The sequence below is a fragment of the Nomascus leucogenys genome, unplaced genomic scaffold, assembly GCF_006542625.1.
Source record: "Nomascus leucogenys isolate Asia unplaced genomic scaffold, Asia_NLE_v1 000644F_145754_qpd_obj, whole genome shotgun sequence".
NCBI classification, from domain to species: domain Eukaryota; kingdom Metazoa; phylum Chordata; class Mammalia; order Primates; family Hylobatidae; genus Nomascus; species Nomascus leucogenys.
In genome coordinates, this window is record NW_022097672.1 from 116,633 (window position 1) to 138,553 (window position 21,921).

General features: G+C 50.6%; 1 protein-coding gene and 1 pseudogene across 1 annotated transcript; both read right to left on the bottom strand.

Moving 5' to 3' along the window:
* On the bottom strand, nt 1-18,931 carry LOC115834329 (golgin subfamily A member 6-like protein 9). Its single transcript, XM_030809083.1, has 14 exons — nt 18,714-18,931; nt 14,957-15,131; nt 12,880-12,987; nt 12,202-12,258; nt 11,929-12,015; nt 11,193-11,271; nt 10,377-10,813; nt 10,061-10,109; nt 8,915-9,030; nt 8,583-8,705; nt 3,129-3,216; nt 2,097-2,147; nt 1,607-1,737; nt 1-135 (listed from the first exon to the last, which is right to left on the bottom strand). The coding sequence occupies exons 1-14, from the start codon at nt 18,929-18,931 to the stop codon at nt 1-3; spliced, it is 1,854 nt and encodes a 617-aa protein (XP_030664943.1).
* Nucleotides 14,233-14,992, bottom strand: LOC115834330 (annotated as a pseudogene).
* Nucleotides 18,932-21,921: the final 2,990 nt, after the last annotated feature.

Here is a 21,921-nt window from a genome sequence, read left to right on the forward strand (position 1 = left end):
TTAGAGGCCACTGCTCACCAAGCACCGCGTGGAAGACATGCCACGGAGAGCTAGCATCTTCTGAGACACCAGCAGAAGGTCAGACGTCTCGCGGCCCAAGGATGACTTTGTCCCAGCATCTATCCATCTGCCGTCCTGCATGAAAAACCTGACGTGACATGGCCGGCCCCAACGGAAGAGTGATTCGGGAACCAGCAGAGCAGATTTAGTAACTGGCAAACTGGATTTAGTAACTGAGACACTGCCAGGGGCTTGGTAGAAGTCCTCGAATGTACCAGACCCAGCCCTGACCGCCCCAGAGCTCAGCCGAGCACTAAAAGGTACAGAGGCCGAGCTGAGCATCAGAGGAACACTGACCCCAGGGCTGACCGGTGCTCCGCACTCTACAGTTTACAAACGGCTCACATTTACTCGATCACATCTGACCCTCTCCTGCGAGGCCTTCCTCAGATTCTCCGCTCCCTAAAGTAATCAGTTGTGCCTTTTGAAATCAGAGCAAAGTAATAAAACTGCAGTAATAGTGTGTTCTTATGAACGCTGTGATGTTAGCTGGTTTTTTTTTTTTCAGTCGAGTTGGCCTGGGCCCAGCTGTTGGACTGATTCTTTGGGAACCTCCAATTTAGTCTGAGGTGGAGGGAACCCTGCATACTGAAGCTGTCTCTTCTGAGAGAGGTGCAAGAACTACTGGGCAAAGTGGAGGAGTCTCCTCACGAAAGGAGAGGCCTGGCCGGGTGCGGTGGTGCACAACTGTAATCCCAGCTACTTGGGAGGCTGAGGCAGGAGAATCGCTTGAACTTGGGAGGCAGAGCTTGCAGTGAGCCGAGATCGTGCCACTGCACTCCAGCCTGGGCGACAGCAAGACTCCGTCTCAAAAAAAAAAAAAAAAAAAAGCCTCATCTTTCACTTCCGGCCTGACAGCAGCTTGACTGGAAGTTTGCTCCCGCAATTCTGAGATTCTGGCCTTTTCTTCCGTCCCATTGCTACTTTTGCTGCCAGGGTTTCCTGCCCTTCAGGTTTCCGTCCCCAATCAGTTGAGAGTCCGACTGGAGAACCCGAGGTGCGTCGAGGAATGAGGCACAGCCCTGGGCTGCTTAACTCCTCCAGCCTGGCCAGCTCAGCCTTCCCCTGTCAGGTGGGAGTCTAGGACTGCCGTCGGCCCAGGGAGCAGAGTTGGAAGAAGGGGGCAGGGCCCTACCTAGGCTGCGGCCCATCGGGGCAGCCTGCACTGGTGGCTTCGGAAGGCCCTGGTTTGAGGATGGGTATGGCAGGAGCAGCCTGAAGATATTGGATGGAGAAGGTGCCTGAGGTGTTGGGAGCTCTGCTGGTGAGTTCGACCCTTCACGTCAGTGTTAGAGAGGTTGCTGTGTGCTAGGCGCTGTTCAAGCACTGGGAATTAGCTAAACAAAATGACCATTACTGTCATGGAGCTCACCCCTAGTTGAGAAACATAAGCCGAATCACACGGCAAGTGCTAGGAAATATAAGCAGGGATAGTGAGGGAGTTATTTTACCTAAGTTTGAAGGGAAAGCCCTCTGATAAGGCGACATTTGAGCAAAGGCCCGGAAGAAATGAGATATGTCTCGCCCAGTCGCACCCTGTCTCTACCTGACAAGTCTCCGGCCCGCGGACTGAGTGGGGGACCCGGGCGGCGGCCATCCCCCACTTCCTCATTGTTCCACGGCCCTGGATCGCCTTCCTTTCTCGGTCCTCCCGAGGACTGGATGCTTCTCCGCTCCCTGGCGTGTGTGGAAGAGATGGACGGCTCCTACGCTAGAGCACATCACACGGGCGGTCCCATTAAAAATCAGATGGGGGAGAGAAGCGAGCCCAAGTCAACCGAGGGGAGCGGGGAGCGGAAAGGGAGGAGCCGTCGGGGGCGGGACAGACACCCTGCCCGCCGGAGGGGCGCGCCACCGCCGCTCCCGCTCCATTCCGCCAGGGGGCGCTGTGTGGCTTCCGAGTAGGCTCAGCGCGCCTACTCGGCAGAGAGCTCCTGGTTTATGGTGTAGGGGCTGGGAGCTTGGAGGGGGTTGTGTGTGGGGCTGGATTCTGAGGCGGCCAGAGGCCTAGGAACATCATCCTGGGCACACCGTACCTGTTGTGCAGTCTGAGTCATGCTGCCAGGGCAGGGTATCCAGCTCCCAGCCTGGGAGTGCCGAGAGCAAAATCAGATTAGGGTGATACTCAGGGTCCCACCTCCTCTATTTGTTGGCAATCCGGTGGCGATCTAGGATAAAAGCCTGAGAGTCCTATACACACGGTCATCCCACAACATACTTCACAGGCCAGGCAGGGACACACAGCGCCCATCTCTCCCTCCCGGATACCATCATAGCTGCTAGTGTGTGACCGAAGGCAGGGTCCCTGGCCCCCGCTGAAGCACTACTACCAGCCAGTGGGCTCATGCACCTTGGCCTGTTGCTCCCAGAGGTCACCTATGCTATTCAACCAAGGGGACCACAGTGCCTGCTGGCCCGGCTGAGCTCTGTCCAGTGAGCCTGCCCGCCTCTCCTGCCACAGACTCTCCCTCTTCTGCTTTTCCCTGCAGGAAGGGCCCAGCCTCACCTATGTGACCTGCAGTCCCCCAACAAGCTGAGGCTCCCCTCTTAGACTTATAAGTCTATGGCCAGTGGCATCTGGCTGCCTGCCCTCCCTGCCTCCCCCAGGGTCCTCTCAGAGGGTCCTGGGCTTTCTGATGGCCCAAAGGGGCCTCCGGTGCTCACTCCAACCATCCATCCCTTTTAGCTTCATCATCCTCGTTCAAGCAGTGTTCCTTCCCTATCAGGCCTGGTGGCTGTTGCTTGGGGCTCCCCAAGGCGAGCGATGGCCCTGGGCCAGTGGGTTGGAAGACAGGGTGATCAGAGAAAAGGGAAGCCTGAGGGGGCTGAGCATTGGTCTGAACTGTGGGTACACTGCCTGGATGCCATGGGAGAGGCGTGTGTGGGGTGTGGAGGGCAGCCGCAGCACCCAGGCACTACCTGTGAAGCTCGGCTTCTCCCTCCATCCTCCTCCCCTTTCCCTTCCAGCCCCTTTTCCAAGAACCCTACTACACACCTGCACCTGTGCCCGCCCCTCCCCGGCCCTCCCACAGCTGCTGTGTCACGCCCATGCTCTGCGCTTGCCTCACCAGCAATCCGCTCGCTTTTCTCTCTCCTGTTTTCTCTCTGCTTTCTCTCCACATGCCAGCTGATCGGGTCAGACAAGTCCATCCCGTCCTGAGAGCCCCAGGCCCCCCTTCGACCTCTAAACAGATCCCTCCTCTTCTCAGAGACCTCCCTTTCTGAGCCTGCCTGGGCGGGTGCTCTGTGACTTGACAGTGGCTCTCCAGCCCCAAAGCCAGCCCCCTTCATCTGTGACTTAGTCTGTTGTAGTGGTGAGCTGACACATCCAGGTGTGACCCTTGCTGAAAACTTGTCCCCCCTCTGTGCTATGCCCCTGCCCTGTTCTATAAATAGCTATATATATATGTATATATGTGTGTGTATATATATATATGTATATACATGTATATATATGTGTGTATATATATATATATATATATGCACCTACACATGGCTGACCGCCTCGCCTCTAGCACTAGGAATAAGTCCCCGTGCTGTCCTTTTGGAGTCTTGTGGCCCAACAGGAGAAAGCTGTCCCCTGACATCGCCCCTCCAAAGTGTGCCACCTCCAGTGAGCCTCCCTGTCATGCCCGGCCTGTGGACAGCCAGCCCCCACCATCCCTCCCACCCTCCACCAAGCACGGGGGTGCTGTGCAGGCAGCCGTGTGGCCTGACAGTCACTAGCAGTCCTGCTGTCCCTCAGCTGAGAATCAAACCCATTTCCGGATGACGGAGAATGTGTCCTCTGCTGGCTGTGTTCTCTGTGGAGCTCAGGGAAGGGGAAAGGCCAAGCCATTTCTAGGGTGCTGTTGGGAGCAAGTGAAAAGGCCACATCCTTTCCAAGGGACACTTTTCCTGGAAAGTCCCTGGAGCTTAGCTGGCTTTTATCCTGTGAAGCCGGCTCCGTCCACTAGGGGGCAGGGTCATGATCTCAGCCTGGAGGGAGACTGAGGGGCAGCCGGCATTCCGCGGGGACAGACCGAACAGGCCACCATGTGCACTGGAGGGACAGACAGAAAAGGCCACCGGGTGCAGACAGGAGAGGGAGGCGAGGGGACGGAAGGGAAGACGCCTGGGGTGGATGGAAGTCAGTGCCCTTGGGTGCTGGTATCTGTCTTCCCAGCCACTGCTAGACCAGGCTTCTGAGCCTGTTGGCTGTCAGGGCCGGACTGTGCCCCATAGGTGCCATGACAGTCCCCGTGAAATCCACCAGGTGTCACCAGGCAGCATACAGGTAACAGGCCTGGAAGATCCCCAACAGCCCAGCTGGACATGCTCAGACACTCTGGGGCTCCTCACTCAGCAGGACAAACTCCAGGACCCAGTGAAGGAAACGGGAGCACACCAGGCTGAGCAGTATGGCTAAATCCATTTATTCCAAAATGAAAAGCAAATTAAACGGGAGTCACATCACCAAAGGGGCCACGACCCCGTCCCCGCCTCCTTCCTCTGTCCTATGCTAGCAATAAATACGTTTCCCAGATGCAAATAATTATTAGAACCTCCTCCCCATATGCCAGCTCTAACCTCCACTAGGTAGGATACAGGGGCGGCCCCACCCCCCAGAATATACAAAATGTTACACAGATACAATATATGCACTGGGGAAGGGGGGGGTCACCCCAGCAGCCCGTGCCCTCGCCTGGTCTACTGTTAGCCCCGCTGTCCTGCCTCAGCTGCCTCTCTGAATAAGAAGATGGGAGCCCCCCTGAGGGAAAAGTTGCTTTGGTGAGAGTAAGGAGCCCATCACACCTCCTCCAAACAAACCAACTCCACCAACCTCTGGCTCTTAAATAACATCATCATCCAGAAATTTAAGGACCCAGCCCTGGTCAAGGTGGCAAAGGGTCTGTCTCCCCCCATTAGACAGGGGTCTGGTCTTGCTACCCTAATGGTAAACGGGTGACTGGGAAGGGGTGGTAGGGACATGGTGGGGGCGGAGACTCCAGACCCACTGGCTTATGGTGACAGGGGCCTGCTTTTATTTATTTTTATTTCTATCCCGTGACTTTATTTTTAATCCCATAACTTCTTTTTCATAACTTTTCAAATAACTTTTCATACAAGTTTTTTCTCCTTTTTTTGACACACTTTTCCACAGTTTTTATCCCATAACTCTTTCATCTCATAACTTTGTTTGCTCTCTTAATAAACACACTTATATAGTTGCAATTTTGTAAAAATAAGAACGTTATCTCATGTCAAGCGTGCCCATTATTTGCACGCTATAGTATTTAATACTATAGTTTTCAAGACACACAGAATTTTAAGGCAAAAACAGCCCTTTGCAGCAATTTAATAATTTATTACACTACAGTAACATCACAGCAGTCAACAATGCCACTTTAGGCAAAAGTCAGTATTTCCATTATACATTCTGTTTGTAAGAATTCATAAACAGGTAGAAGTCATTGTAAGAAAACTTGGCAAATAAAGCTTTGGACTGGAATTGGCATTTCTTTCTCTACTTTTCCTTCCCCTGGTTTCTTTCTTTTAAACTACAGCATTCATATTTAAAATGTTTTAACTTATTTCAAAACATTAAGATAGCAGTTACATTTTTGAATAGTTATATTATTTTAAAATGACTAAGATAAAGTTTTAGAGAAATTATATTATGGATAGGGTTGATTTACATTTTCACATTTTCAAAAAATTAGCTTTGGTTTTAGAACTGATTTCTTTCATTTCGAGAAAACCCATCAGGTTTAATCAAATACTTTGAAAATAATCATCATATATTGCAGTCTTTAGATAGGTATTTTGATTCTTTACTTCCTACAGAAATTCACATTTATTCAGTTGAACTCACATTTTAAAATTCTGTTTCTGATGAACTCTAACCTTCTAATGTTGCCTTCTAAGCAAATCGAAAGCTGCCTGATACTGAATGAGGAAGAAAACAAATACTTGGCCGAATGAGGTATTGCAAAAGACTGCATGCACTTTGAAGAAAGACTTAAGTTATTGTCACACGATTTCCATTCTTTTTAGCTTTTTCTTAAACATATGACAAAATACCTACACAAAGAGTGGTATTTGAATTAATATAGTACATTTATTTTTCAGACTGACATTGAGCTTAAATATGCCCGTATGTGATTTAATCCATAGGTACCTGATGAACACATTATTGTCAGATTGGTTACAGATGCTAAATGCTATCTGAAGGTCATTCCTGGTCATTTATATGTGTCAGGGTAAAAGTGAAGTGATTTGAACTATAAAAATACTTTTGAAATAATTTATCAGTGTATTAGGTAAACCCAGTTTCAGAATGATAAAGAAAAACTGTGAGACCAAATAATGTGGCTAATTAACAGTGGTAGGATTTCCAGCCCAAGGGTTTTAAATGGACTTAAGGTCCTGTTCTTGCCTTTTATTTTCTGAACTTGCTGCTTTTGCATTCTTTGAGTTCAGTTTAAAGACAGTTACTTTAAGTCCATTTTAAACCCTCGGGCTAGAAATCCTAGCACTGTTAATTAGCCACATTATTTGGTCTCACAGTTTTTCTTTATCATTCTGAAACTGAGTTTATCTAATACATTGATAAATTCATACAATTTGGAAGAGTCAGTTGAAGTCACAAGGGCTCAGTATTTGCACTCTTTCAGTGAATGCAGGCAATTTTCTTATTCAATCTGTAAAATTATATTATTGATCTCCTATTAATGTCATCTTTATAAAAGTATCATGAGGATGCCAAATGCTAGAAATGGAGATGGTCTAGTAACTAGAAATGCCCACCCCAGGGAGCGCAGATACATCTCTCCCTACATGCTAATGATATGATGTATTTTGGAATACAGACATTAGAACTTCGTGAAGTTTTAGCTGTTGATTCTTTCCCAAGCATCATCCAGTTAATGATTTAGGCAACATATGACTGAAATAATTCATTGATCATGCACATTAACATAAATGTTACACAAAATACGCCTCTAACTGAAACCGAGAGGTATAAAAACATATTTCACTCTTCGTAAAGAACTTTGTGAGGAAATATAACTCTGTGATTGTATAGACACTTTTCCTCATAACACTTTGACATTCACAAACAGTAGATTGCGCTGCAGTTTGTAACCATTTTAAGTTGCATAAACTTCTCCTTGATTTTCAAATGTAGTATACTACTGTCTACTAAAACTCCTTTTCGTTTCAACTAAGTACTCTCACATATATTGGTTTAGAATAATGTTTCTTATTATTTTTAAAGTGTTTTCCATTCAAGGAAAAGAAGTAAATTCCTATGTCAGATGGTTGAAGACTAGGTATTAGCCAGAGAGGTCTAGATGGTAAAATCCATCTTCCAGCCTCAAATAAGCTCCATGAACATAGAGGAATGCCAGGTGTCACACACCTTCCCTTCACTCGAATTCATTCTTGACTACAGCCTGTATGCCTGTTCCAGGGACATTTAAACTCTTAAAGGACCTCTTCTGATCTTTACTAAATACATTAAGAAGAATGCCAGCCAGTGCCCTTTTGTGTACTGGGACATGTAGTCATGTGATTAAAACAGGGAACATGAACTCTGACTTTAAAATGTATTGTAGATATAAATGCTCTCAGCTAGAAAAGGTTTTCCACATCCACAGTCATGCTGGGAGCCTTTCACTCCTCAGAAATAATCCCTTTTTAGGTCGTCAAAAAAGAGTACAACGGCCACAGCTCATGATGCAATATCTTCATGAGCCCAGAGCACATGCAAATCCTAAGGGAACTACCATAGCACAGTGCTCATTCTTGGCACCGGAACAAATGAAACATCTTCTATCCTGCACACACCTGCCAGAGCAGGCCACTCTCCTCTTCCGGGAGATGTAAAAAGCTCCCCAAAATGTTATTACTCCCATCCCCAATACACAGAAAAAGGGGGAAAGGCTGTTTCCAGTGCTCCGCCTTTAAACAGCTGTAAATGTCAGTACTCACAGTGGCATATTACAAAGTAATAAACTGTGCACTTGAGGGCAAACCACATATTGAGCTAATGAAGAGCTCACTGTGATTAGCATTCAATCAAACATAACAGCAGAACATAAGCAAATTCTATCTGAATTCCGTAATGAATATACATGCTGCACTAACATTAAAAAAGCATGGCAGCCTATCCCAAAGCAGCAAGAACAGTTGTGTGCATATAGTGGGTCTTTGTGTGTTTGAACTCCCACCACATAAGGGCAAACTCGATATGCATGCTAACATCCTATAATTATCAAATTAAAAAAATGCTAAAGGATGCCAGAGTGAACATGAGGGAAAGACCCACTCTCCTTTAACTTTTTACAAATAAATTTAAATTATAAATTAGAAACAAATAAATTTAAACTGTAAATTAGAAACACAAATAGATTTAAACTATAAATTAGAAACACAAATAAACATAAGTGGCTCTAACTTTCAAATGAAGTAAATGAATTGTGTAGGAGATTAACCCCTTAACTGTTTTTTTTGTTTTTTTTTTGTTTAAATTTCTTGACCAGCTCTTGAAGAAGATGTCTCTTCCCGTTCTTGGCAGCCCGAAAAGAATGGCATGCAGCCTCTCCTGCTCCTCCTGCCGCCTCTCCTGTACCAACAGCTTCTCCACCCAAGCCTGGGGAGTCCTGCATTACAGAAAGCAGCTGCTGGATCTGCTGTGCAGTGGGGTTGTCATGGGGAGAACCCTCCCTGTCCTCTCCTGGTGCAGGCTGCACGCTATCAGTGAGGCTCACCTTACAAAGATCTTCAGGGAGAGGGAGGGGGGAGGGAATCTGAGCACAGTGCGAGCCTCCCCTGCTCCTGACTGCCCACCCCACCTGGGGGCTCTACTCACCACCCTGCTTGTCAGCAACACCCCAGCTCCTGTGGGATTGGGGCTCCCAGAGCGGTACACAGGTAGTGGTCTGGCTGCTGCTGCAGACTCTGAGCCTCTTGGCTCTTCAGCTCCACCTGCAGGAAGACCCTGGGCATGAGGGCATGTGGTGGCTGGCTTCCAGATTCCTGGCCCATTAATAGGGTAGCGAGGGCACTGTGGGGCTCTGTGGCCTGCCCAGGCCCCTGGCCCCTTGTTCCAGGCCTAAGAGACTGCCTCCCTTGCCTAGAGCCCCATGCCTCCTTCCCCAGCCTCAAATCGCACGTTCTTTTTCCCAGCATTTAAACTGTAGGCCACAGACTGGTGGAAAAGCAGGGGGAGCCGATCACCATCTGCTGAGTGTGCTACATGCCTAATGTTTCCACGTATTATCTCATTTAATCATCAGCACCTCTGCAAGGAAAAGGCTAACTTCCTTTTGAAGTTAAAGAAACAGAGACTTAGAGATGCAAAGTGGTTGAATTATGACCAGTGGAACCGAGGTCAGAATCCAGTTTGAATCTAAGGAGTCTTTTTTGTTTTTGTGTTTTGTTTTGTTTTGAGACAGTGTCACTCTGTGTCCCAGGCTGAAGTGCAGTGGTGTGATCTCAGCTCACTGCAACTTTAACCTCCCGGGCTCAAGTGATTCTCGTGTCTCAGCCTCCAGAGTAGCTGGGATTACAGGCATGCACCACCAGGCCTGGCTAATTATTTTTTTTTTTTTTTTAATTTTAGTAGAGATGAGCTTTCACCATGTTGGCCACGCTGGTCTCAAACTCCTGACCTCAAGTGACTGTCCTGCCTCAGCCTCCCAAAGTGCTGGGATTACAGGCGTGAGCCACCACACCCGACATAAGGAGCCTCTTATACCACTGTCTCTTCCTCTGTGATTGGGGGGCTCCATGCCTCTAGCTGGGATGATGATGTCCAGACCTGGGAGGAGCTAGGGCTCTAAAAGTCAGAGGGCAGGAAGCAAGAAACAGTCATAGGACTGCCCTGGAGGGTGCTGGGGTCACCTGCCCCCAGGCTGCAGCTGCCTCTGGCCTGGCATCTCCCCTCCTCAGAGGATGGTGCCCGCCTCCCAGCCCTTCTTGGGTGGGTCAGAGGTTACCATCTCTTTCAGCTCACCCGGCTTCTTCTCCTTTACTTTCTGCTCCACCAGCTGTAGGGTCTTGTTCTGGACAGAGAGAACCAATCAGTGGCCACCCACTAAAACTGGAGACCCCAGAACTTGGTGTCTGCCTCCCATGGCACCGGGAAGGGTGGAGGCAGGTTAGAAAAATCATCCCCTCTCTCCCACAGCCATCAGAGCAGGGCTCTGGCTCACAGGTGCCTTTAGAAGTACCATTTCATGTGAAGGCTACAATGCCCCATTTTACAGGTGGGGAAACAAAGGCCTTGAGGGCTAGGGAAGAGGGCAGCCTCCCCAGGTGGGGCAACGCACCAGGTCCTCCGAGGCGCTGGATGGCTCGTCCCACTCCTCATCGAAGGCTTCCCACCCCGGCTCCAGCATCCTCTCCAGCTCCCGCGGCCTCTCCTGCCGTGGCAGCTTCTTCCGCTGATGCAGCCTCTCTTCCCGTTCCTGTAGCCTCTCTTCCCATTCACATAGCCTCTCCTCCTGTTCCCATATATGCAGATCCCATTCATATATCCTCTCCTCCCATTCGTGTATACTCTCCTCCCGTTCACGTATCCTCTTCTCTGCTCTACGTAGCCTCTCATTGTGTCTGGTGTTCAGGAGAATCAGCATCTTGTTGTTTTCCACCTCGGCCTGGAGCCGTCTTCCCATGCTCTCCAGCTCCTTTCTTAGATGGTTGGTCTCAGCCTGTAGCTGCTCCACCTCAGAGGGCCCTGCTGGGGGCTCTGGGGCCAGGGGTTCAGCTGAGAAAGGAAGCAGACAATAAGGGCCTCTGGATTCCCCCCCAAAAAAAAATCTTCCCTTTGATACACAGCTCCTCCTTTCAGGCTTCCCAAACTTGGCCTCACTGCTAATGATTCCTCGCACCCGGATGGTAGCCAATCTCCCAAGTCACTTTCAGATAGAGAGCACTGTGGGTGGCTGACAATGGGCACTCCTCCCTCTTTACTGATGGGGACACTGAGGCTCATGGAGAAGACAAGACTTGCCGTCTCCTGGCACAGACCTCTTTCCCTCTGCCTCAAAGCCCTTCCATCCACCCACCTCCCTGGGGCATTCTAAGTCACCCTTACAGACCTCTGATGCCAGTCCTGCTCCCAGGTCATGCCAGCCCCATCTTACCCGTCTGGTGTTTTAACTTGAACAAGCTCCTCCCAAGCTTCTGCAACTGTTGCTTCCACTCCTTCAACATGCGAGGAGCCTGCCCAAAGCACAGGGGGAAAGGGCCCTGGAGAGAGGGGCTGGTGAACCTCTAGAGACAGACTTTGAGAAAGGCCCACCCCCCTTCTGCCAGCTTGTGATTTAGAAAGGTGCATTCATTCAACAAACATTTACTGAGCATGTACAGGCCAGGTACAGTTCTTCATAGCAGAGATATAAGACAGCAAAGGACAGACAGGAGCCCTTGGCCCTGAGGTTTCCATTCTAGGGGCCTTTAAATCTCAGACTTTCAGAGCTAATGGAGACCTTTGATACTCTCTACCTCCTCCAGAAACACGAGCCTAAGGAGGAGACATGGCTTGTCCAGACTCAAAAGCAAATTAGGGACTGAGGCAGGGCAGAAATTCCGGCCCCTGACAACCAGTCAGGCTAGTGCTTCCCTGAGAGGTGACAACTCCAGGGCATGTGTGGCAAGGACTAGAGCAGGGGTGTCTGGAGAAGAGAGAGTCAGCAAAGAGGGCAGTGCGGAAGAGCCATGCTGCATGTTCTGTGCTCTGGGGTCCCTCCAGGTGAGACCTGGGTACCCCAGCTCCCCATTTGCCCTTGGCATCAGGGGCCCCTAGCCCCTTTCTTCAGGGCCCCAAGGGGAAACCGGAGTCCAGGATTGACAGGCTGGAGTCAGGGGACCCCACTGGACTCTTCCCAGTGAATTGATGTTTTCGCTGAGTTGGCCGATTATTGTGGAGCTTGAATCCAGGGCTACCTCTAGTTGTTGGTGCTGGCTCTGAGGTGCATGCAGAGAGGAGGAGTTGGAGGAAGATTGTGGGGAGGGGTAGAGAGAACAATCATTAGGGCTGGCGGGGGGGGTGTGGGCTGTCTCAGTTGGCAGAGGGGTAACGAGCCCCTGCTGTGGGAGGAGGTTGGAGGGCTGGCCTGCAGGGTCACTGCACCTCGGCCCAGGGCCTCTTACCTCCAGATCCTTCAGGGTAGATGACGCAGGGCCCTCCCTGTAGACACCTGTTGCTGACTGCAAGAGATGAGAGTGCACATGGAGATGTTCTATCCCCCCTCACTGTCTAAGCCCTCTGACTTCCTTTCTTCCCCATCAAATGACAAAAGCTTCTTTTCTGCCTATCTTGGACCCTTTGTCCTATAACTCCTTTGTGCCAACTTCTCTCATGGTTCTTATCTCCCCACCATCCCACCGTGGGGCCCTTTCAGTGACTCCTAAAGGGACGGCCTGATGGCAAGTGGCTCTTCTCGTTGGCCTGGCTTCCCCTTGAGACTGGGGATGAGGAATATCAAACAGCAATGACCATTTCCTGGATGTCCTGGGTGTTTGCAGCAGGCCATGTACTAAGGATGCACATAAAAGCAACAATAACGAATCTCATTTAAACTTCACAAATGGAAGTCAAAAAATACCATCTCTATTATACAGATGTGAAAAGAGAGGCCCAAAGACCTCAAGCAACTTGCCCTAAATCATATCCTAATCAATCCCTAATCAATCCTTAGCAGACAGAGAGGCAGGATTCAAACCCAGGATTCTTAACCAGTACCCAACAGTCCATCCACAATCTTAACAATTACCCTCTACTGCCCCTTGGGCCCCCTGTCCCCAGGAGCCTGGCCAGCCAAGACTCACATCCCCAGGTGAGTGGTAACCACAAGAAGTGGATGCGTCAGGGCTACTGCTATTGATCTGCTTTCCTCCTGGAATGCCAGGGCTCTTCCTCTGCCATAATTGTTTTAGCTGTGGGAAAAAAGAGCAGTAACACTCGCGAGAACTATCAGCCCCTATAGCCACATCCTCCTTTTTTTTTTTTTTTTTTGAGACGGAGTCTCGCTCTGTCGCCCAGGCTGGAGTGCAGTGGCGCAATCTCAGCTCACTGCAAGCTCCGCCTCCCAGGTTCATGCCATTCTCCTGCCTCAGCCTCTCTGAGTAGCTGGGACTACAGGCGCCCGCCACCACGCCCGGCTAATTTTTTTTTGTATTTTTAATAGAGACAGGGTTTCACCATGGTCTTGATCTCCTGACCTCGTGATCCGCCCGCCTCGGCCTCCCAAAGTGCTGGGATTACAAGCATGAGCCACCGCGCCCGGCCTCACATCCTCCTTTACAGTTTTGACAAAATACTCTTATGCACCATGTGATTTAATGCCACCAACCGCTGTACAAGGTGTTGTCACAATCATTTAGTGACTGAGAGGGATTGATATCATGGATAGAAAAAACAAAAGAAAGAAAGAAAAAGGCAATACTGGAACTTAAACTCAGTCCTCTGACTCCAAGCTCTGGGGTTTTGCCTTGAATCAGCAGCTGCCAGGGACCAACACCAGGGGCAGAGGTAGAAAAGTAAGCATTAAGCAGGCAGGAACTGTAGGCCGTGTGGTTTAGAGTCATACATCCTCACACGTCTGTTGGTGTGAAGAAGTGCACCGGTACCTCTCACACTTTCATATCAATATGCCCTCATGGCCGAAGGCAGCTTTTCTGTTAAATCTGGGAATTTATCAGGAAGATGACAACCCAAGCCTCATTTCAGAAAGAAGTCTGGTATATGCTTGGAAACCTATGTGTCTGTCATCTCTAAGTACATTAATGTTTCTTCTCAAGAGAATCAAGGGAAAATGATGCTTCAGAAAGATGTCCCACATTTATCCTGTGGCACTCAAAGTACCCCAGGTTGAGATGATATGAGGAAGATTCAAGCTGTCAAGTTCAGTTTCCCAAGATCTATTCCGCAGAAGATGGGCAAATCTCATTTCAGAGGCCACTGACTGAAGGGCAGTCTGGTCCCAGAAGCGTGGAGAACTCAGAAAAAAATGTTAAAGTCTCTCTGGAAAGTAGAAGCCTGGGAGAAAACCAAACCAAACCCATTCTCCCATTGCCACCCAGAGATACTGTCAACGTTTTGAGCTCACGGGCGAAGTGTAGGCTTTTCCCACCGTCAATTAGACATTGTTAAGGGAGTAAGGCAGCCTGAAACCTCTTGCTCCTAGGTCCCATAGTCTCCACTTCCCTTCCGGCTGGAAATTTGTGCTGCAACCAGAGGAACCAGAAATGGGGTGAGAAAACTTAGGGGACTGGGTTGTAAGATCAAAGGCCGGTCTTGCAGCAGTAATGACAGTTCCTAGGGGGACTGTGACATCACTACATTCCACTCCTCCCAGGGGAGGGGACCACATCAGCGCGATGCCCAAGTAGCCGCTCCACGATAGGGGAGGGAAACACATGGTTTTGACCCAGGTCCTCGGAGACGCCAGCCCAAGAAGCCCAGGGAGGTCGAGCTTGGGGCAGCAAGAGGGGAGGGCAGAGTCTGCAGTAGGGAGCCCCAGGAGTCAACCGCCCAAAGTCACCCAGGGACGACTGGTGAGGGCAGGGCCTGGGGCTGGGGGACCCAGGTCCTGGGAGACACAAGCCCAAAGAGCCCAGGGAGGTTGGGCTTGGGGTGGCAGGAGGTGAGGGCTGAGTATGGAGCAGGGAGCCCCAGGAGTCACCCGCCCAAAGTCACCCTGGGGTGATTGGCAAGGGCAGGGACTGGGCTCCTTGCTGAAGGGGTGGGGCTGACTGACAAGACTTTGGTCGGGGGAGCCCAGAGGCGCTGGGGTTGGGGGGCCCAGTCTGGTATGCCTCAGGAGTTGTATGGACTCTGGCACCAGTCTTGTCATCAGAGGGGATCTGTGGCTGGGTTGGGGGCCATGACCTGGTGCGTTTTTACCTTTTTCTTGGCTGTGGCCAATTTCCCCTGTTGTGTTTTTTCTGACATCGCAGGGTGGGGAGGGAGGCAGGGTTGGGGCCACAACAGCAAAATCCCAGTGAGCACTGCTGAATGCCTCCAGTCAACAACCAGGCAGCTGTGCGACTGAGCCACAGGAGGTGTAACCAGGGCCCCACTAGAAAGCAGAATAGGGGCGTGGCCTGAATACTCCAAGCCCATTGGTCAGTAAGAAAGATGAAAGGGAAAGGAGACGTGGCCAGGCACCAGCCTGTCCAGAGGGACCTGTGACATCATAAGGAAAGTGGCCCATGCAACCGCTGTCCCCGCCCACTCAGAGAAAGGGGAGGGGCAGCCCACTCTGGGAGAGGGGAGGGGCTGGCTTTTGCTTTAAAAGCTTTGAAACTGTAAAAAATAAACTTTAAAAAGCATATGTGTGTCTACTTTATATATATGTGTGTCTCTGTGTGTGTATCTATGTGTTCCTCCAGAGCTGTCTTCATTATCCAGCTTCTATGCAAAGTCTATGAATTTGGCCTATATTTTTCATCTTCAAATGGAGCACAAGAATTACCAGTATTACCTTAACTTAGATATAGATCCTATAAAAATGGAAAATCCATAGCATGCTTGATTAGTGAAGCCAACTATAGTATCCAACATTCCAATCCAATAAGACAAAATAATCACAATGATTTCTCTTTTTTGGAAAAATCTTTGTCTTATTCTCCTCCATTATTGTTAAGATTTTTTTAAAAAACAGGAAACATGTCTAATATCTTTAAAAGCACAAAGCTTTTGGGCCGGGTGCGGTGGCTCATGCCTGTAATGCCATCACTTTGGGAGGCCGAGGTGGGTGGATCGCCTGAAGTCAGGAGTTCGAGACCAGCCTGGCCAACATGAAGAAACCCTGTCTCTACTAAAAATACAAAAACTAGCCAGGCGTGGTGGTGGGTGCCTGTAATCCCAACTATTTGGTAGGCTGAGGCAGGAGAATCACTTGAACCCAGGAGACGGAGGTTGCAGTGAGCCAAGCTCATGCCACTGCACTCCAGCCTGGGCGACAGAGCAAGACTCCATCTCAAAAGAAATAAAATAAAATAAAATAAAATAAAATAAAATAAAATAAAATAAAATACAAAATCAGTAAGAACACAAAGCTTTCAATTTAATAAGCACCTAAAACTCTTTACTGGTTTCAAACAAATACAAGGCCCATTTTTCTAGAATCACCTAGCCTCTCTAAGCCTTGCAAATAAAACTGAATTTCTCACTTGATACCTGGCTATGACTTGCAATCATGAAAACCAAGAATTGTGTTATGTCACTGTGTATTGCTTGTTACCTGAAATCCACACTAGACTGGGATCAAGGGTTGAATCTTTCATGATTTTCTCCATAATCTTTGTGGTTCTTATCCCAGACCAAACTAAGCTTTTTTCTAGAGTTCTACATTTTACAGTTAATAGACAAGAGTGGTTCTCAAAATGTAGTCTATGGACTAGCAGCACCAGCAGCACCTGAGACCTTTTTATAAGTGCAAATTCTCAGGCCCCGCCCTGGACCTCGTGAATCAGAAACTCTGGATTAGGGTTCAGCAATCTGTGCTGCAGTAATCCCTCCAGGTGTTCAAGAACCTCTGGCATACAGCAGGTAGTAAAATGTGTTTCCTTTGTAGGTCCAAAGCCAGGGTTACCATATGTTCTGCCTTGTTATGAAACAATGACATGCAATTAAAAGACATAAATCTCCTTTCTACTCCCACTCTCCATCCAATGTGTTTTATTTTTATGAGTTCAATAAGAAAACAAGTGGCCATCAGAGATTTAGTCTAAAAAGTATGTTTACAAGTGTCCGTTCTTGGGGGTGGCAAGCCACCCAGGTGCCGAGGCAAGAGACCGAGGACACGAGCTGTTCCAGTATAATAAAATAGAAAACAAGAATAGCTATACCAGATATAGATCTTAGATATGATTATATATGAATATCATTAATCATTAGTTTGTAGCAATTACTCTTTATTCTGATATTATAATAACCCTCACTCTATAATCATAACCTAGGAAAAACCAGGCTATACAGAGATAGGAGCTGAGGGGACACAGTGAGGAGTGACAAGAAGACAAGAGTACGAGCCTTCTGTTATGCCCAGACAGGGCCACCAGAAGGGTTCCTTGGTCTAGCGGTGACGCCAGCGTCTGGGAAGACGCCCGTTGCCAGGCGGACCGTGGTCTAGCGGTAGTGAAAAGTGTCAAGGAACAACATCTGCTACTTAGCAGACCGGGAAAGGGAGTCTTCTCTTCCCCGGGGGAGTTTGGAGAAGACTCTGCTCCTCCACCTCTTGTGGAGGGCCTGACATCAGTCAGGCTTGCCCGCAGTTATCGGGAGGCCTAACCTTCTCCCTGTGATGCTGTGCTCCAGTGGTCATGCTCCTAGTCTGCCTTCATGTTCCATCCTGTACACCTCGCTCTGCTTTCTAGATAGCAGTAGAAAATTAGTGAAAGTACTAAAAGTCTCTAATATGCAGAAATAATGGCATAAGCTGTCTTTCTCTTTGTCTCCTCTCTCTCTCTGCCTCAGCTGCCAGGCAGGAAAGGGCCCCCTGTCCAGTGGACACGTGACCCACGTGACCTTATTTATCATTGGAGATGACTCACACTCTTTATCCTGTCCCTTTTGCTTTGTATCCAATAAATAACAGCGCAGCCAGACATTCGGGGCCACTACCGGTCTCCGCGCATTGGTGGTAGTGGTCCCCGGGGCACAGCTGCCTTCTCTTTTATCTCTTTGTCTTGTGTCTTTATTTCCACACTCTCTCATTGCCACACACGGGGAGAGACCCACCGACCCTGTGGGGCTGGTGCCTACACAGGTTCACCCCAGGTTCACTTCTAAACATCACAGAACAAACTGTTTGAACTAGCCAAGGTCACATTCAAAGCTATTTATTCTTTTTTTTTGAGATGGAGTCTCGCTCTGTCGCCCAGGCTGGAGTGCAATGGTGCAATCTTGGCTCACTGCAACCTCCACCTCCCGGCTTCAAGTGATTCTTCTGCCTCAGCCTCCCAAGTAGCTGGGACTACAGGTGTATGCCACCACACCCAGCTAATTTTTTGTATTTTTAGTAGAGACAGGGTTTCACCATGTTGACCAGGCTGGTCTCGAGCTCCTGACCTCGCGATCCGCCCGCCTTGGCCTCCCAAAATGCTGGGATTACAGGCATGAGCCACTGCCCCTGGCTGGATATTTATACTCTTTCCCCAACTCTGCCCCTGAGGAACCTTCTCCCCTAACTTCCCCTGGAGTTCCCTCCCCACAAAACACATTCACTTTTATCTTGCTGATACTGCGGCCTGGGGAACTGCTGAGCCAGTGTCTTGCACAGGTGCCTTTGGCTGAGGATCGAGGAAGGCCTGCCAAAAGCAAGCTCACCCTGATGTCCCCGGGGAGAGGGCACCTTGGTGGGCAGAGCCTGAAGGAAGCAGTAGCCAAGGTCGTGTGGGGCTCTCCGGATGCCAGGGAGGTCCCAGCCGAGGGAGCTGACCCTGCTCTATCTGTGCCCCCCGCTGTCTCCCAGGTGGCCCCTGCACAGGATCCCTGTCACCTCCCTTTAACCCTACCAAGGCTCGGATGGAGCAGAGGGAAGGACCCAGATCTTTAGTCCTGAGATGAAGTTGCTGAGGTCCAGACTGACCTGAATGCACAGCCACCATTATCGCTTCCCCCAGACATCCCTCAAAACCCAGAAAAGCACACAAACCCTGACTGCAAAATCTGGAGGCCCCAGTGGTTGTAACTGTGGGCCAAGACAGTGGCATACTCATCGTACAATTCTCTACCCATGAGGTGCAAAGACCCGCTCAAGGGCTTGGAGAAGTCCTCAGACACGCTGTAGTGCATACTGCACCAGTGGACCGGCATACCGTCAGCTGCAGCGGCCTGCCCCGTGGGCACATGCACAGCTGGACACACCCGCATGCTCGAACAGAAGAATGAGGTTGCCACACGGTCCCAGCAGCTGCCCACATCCTCCTTCTCCCAGGCTCACCTCCACAAAGAAAAGCGGCCAGATCTTGCTCCAGCGTTTGGACTCGGTGAGGGCCCCGTGAGTGGCCAGGTGGCTGCCCTTGACAGTGAGTGTGTAGTGGCACACACCCAAGACGGTGATGCCCGATGCAAAGACCAGGGCATTCTCCGAGCGCAGGCACAGGAACCCTGCATGGAGAGGAGGAAGGGGACGGGTCTTTCTCTAGTTCTGGGTGATCTGGGCCCAAATACCTCAACCCTTACCCTGGGAGCCCAGGCTAAAGCGGGCTAGGCTCTGGGGGCTGCCACTGGCCGGAGTGAGGCAGGTCCCACTGTGGCCTGAGGGGGACCAGGACTGCCCCTCCAGTGGTCCTGACTCTCCCGTGCCTGGTCCTGACTCTCCGGTGTGTGGTCCTGGGCCCCCAGCCAAAGCAATGCTGGGGCCTCAGTTACCATGGGTGTTCCAGACCAGGAAGGGTCCAGGGGAAACTCCCACCTCCTCCCCACTCACCTGGGGTCCCCAAAGAACACCATCTCCCTTCCCGGGCGCGGGGGGTGGGGGCACCTCATCACTCCCGGCCACTCCCCCGCTCTTCTCAACTTTCCCTTCCACCACCCTCCTGCCATCAGACCCCCTCCCTCCTCCTGCGCCCCGCTCCTAGGGGACACAGGGCAGAACACCCCAGTCCAGACTCTTAGGTTCGGGGTGTGACCCTCCATCCTGGGGTGCGGGGCCCGACCACCTCCGCCTCCCTGCCGCCGCCAGTCCACTCCGCACGGCTGCACTCCCACCGCTGCTGTGGCAGACTCCGCGCCGCCACCTCCGCCGCACCCCGCCCCCCCCCGCAGCCCGGCCGGGACGCCGGGTCCCCGCGTTCCTCACCTGCCGGCAAGGCGAGGAGGCTGAGCGCGAGGATGGCGCAGTCCACGCCGTGGCGCTCCCACCAGGAGCTCGTCCTCACCACGTCCTGCACCAGCACCTCCAGCTCCCGCAGCAGCGCCTCCAGCCGGCCGATGCGCTGGGAGTGGCGGGGTGGGGAGGCGATTCTGCGGTGAGACCCAGCCCTGGGTAGTAGGGACGGAGGCGTCAGGGGCACGGAGACCCCAGTGGAGACACCCCCACCCCCGCCCCGCCCAGAGGGCCTCCCCTGACCTCCGACCTCAAATAACTCCCTGAGTTCCCTCTGTCCCTCGGATCTGTCCGAGCATTCTCCTCCCCCGACCCTGACTATTCATAGTGGCACTGAGCAGCTCCCCTCGCACGTGACACACATGACACATGCTGTCGTCTGTCTCTGCCAACAGAAGGGACCCTCAGTGCCGTAGAGGCGTCCTCGTTTTGCCCAAGCTCTGTCTTCAGTACCTAGGGCAACGCTTGGCACAGAAACATCTGGGAATTCCTAGGGCAGAAAGTTCAAGGACTCCCCACTCCCCCTCCCCGTGGGTCAAAGAGTGAGAGGTCCCCTCTGAGTCTGGCTTCAGCAGAGGTGACCCCAGGGGAGCTGGCTCTTCAGCCCAATAATGTTTTGAGTGAGAGGGGGTAGCTACAGGGAAAACACATCCAGAGGTCATCGTTCTGGGTGGGCAGGCAGACCAGCAGGGTCCCGTTGACATTCCACTCCCTCAAGAGCACCCAGGTCTGAACCCAGGGCCAGGGCCTCAGTCAAGCCCTCTGAGATGTGGGAGCCACGCCTGTCACATCCCATCCCCATCAGCCCAGGCCCCCACCCCGCACTGCTGGAGATGGCCTTGGTCCTCAGGGGATAAGCCCCTGTCCTCTACAAACTCCTCTTCCCTGCTTCTGAATACCCTTTCTCCTTTCTTTTTTGTTTTACTTACTCCCAGTTTCATGACTTAAGGGATCTGGTATGGTGAGGACAGTGGCATTTTTAGCAGGAGACCCTTGGGAAAGAGAAGTTGGGTGCGGGGGCATAAGGCAGAGACAGTCAGGGATCCTAATGTCATTGATTCCTTTTGACTCCTTCCTGGTGTTTTCCTTCAGGAATTCTTTTTTTCTCTCTCTGTTTAGAAACAAGGTCTCGCTGTATCACTCAGGCTGGAGTCCTGTGGCGCAATCATAGCTCATGCAGCCTCGGTTTCCTGGGCTCAAGCAATCCTCCCCCTCAGCCTCCTGAGTAGCTTGGGACTACAGGCACCCACGACCACTAAGCCCGGCTAATCATGAATTCGTATGAGCTTATTCCTTTAATTCTTCATCAAAGAATAAGATTTATTTACCAGCTCAGTATTCTGAGGGACTGACAATTTACTAAACCAATTCTCACCAAGTGCGTGTGCACATACGCCTGCCCCACAGGTTATCATTGACTTTCACACGCTGATGAGGTTTTGTGGATTCTCCACATCCCTCAAGGATGGCATCATCTAAGGCCAGGCGTGGTGGCTCACACTTGTAATCCCAGCACTTTGGGAGGCCAAGACAGGCAGATCACTTGAGGTCAGGAGTTCGAGACCTGCCTGGCCAACATGGTGAAACCCCGGCTCTACTGAAAATACAAAAATTAGCTGGACATGGTGGCGGGAGCCTGTAATACAAGCTATTCGGGAGACTGAGGCAGAAGACTCGCTTGAAACCAGGAGGCAGAGGCTGCAGTGAGCCAAGATCACACCATTGCACTCCAGCCTGGGGGAGAAGAGCAAAACTCCATCTAAAAAAATAAAAGAAAAAAAGGATGGTATCATCTTCGTTTAATCAGGGGAGGCCCCAAAAGATGAACTGATCTGCCCAACACTCCACAGTTGGTAAATGGCAGAATTAGAGCTGAATCCAGGAGCTTCTCCAAATACAATGGTCTCCATGAGATTTTTTTTTTTTTTTTTTTAGACAGAGCCTCGCTGTATCACCAGGCTGGAGTGCAGTGGCGCAATCTCCACTCACTGCAACCTCCAACTCCCTGGTTCAAGCGATTCTTCTGCCTCAG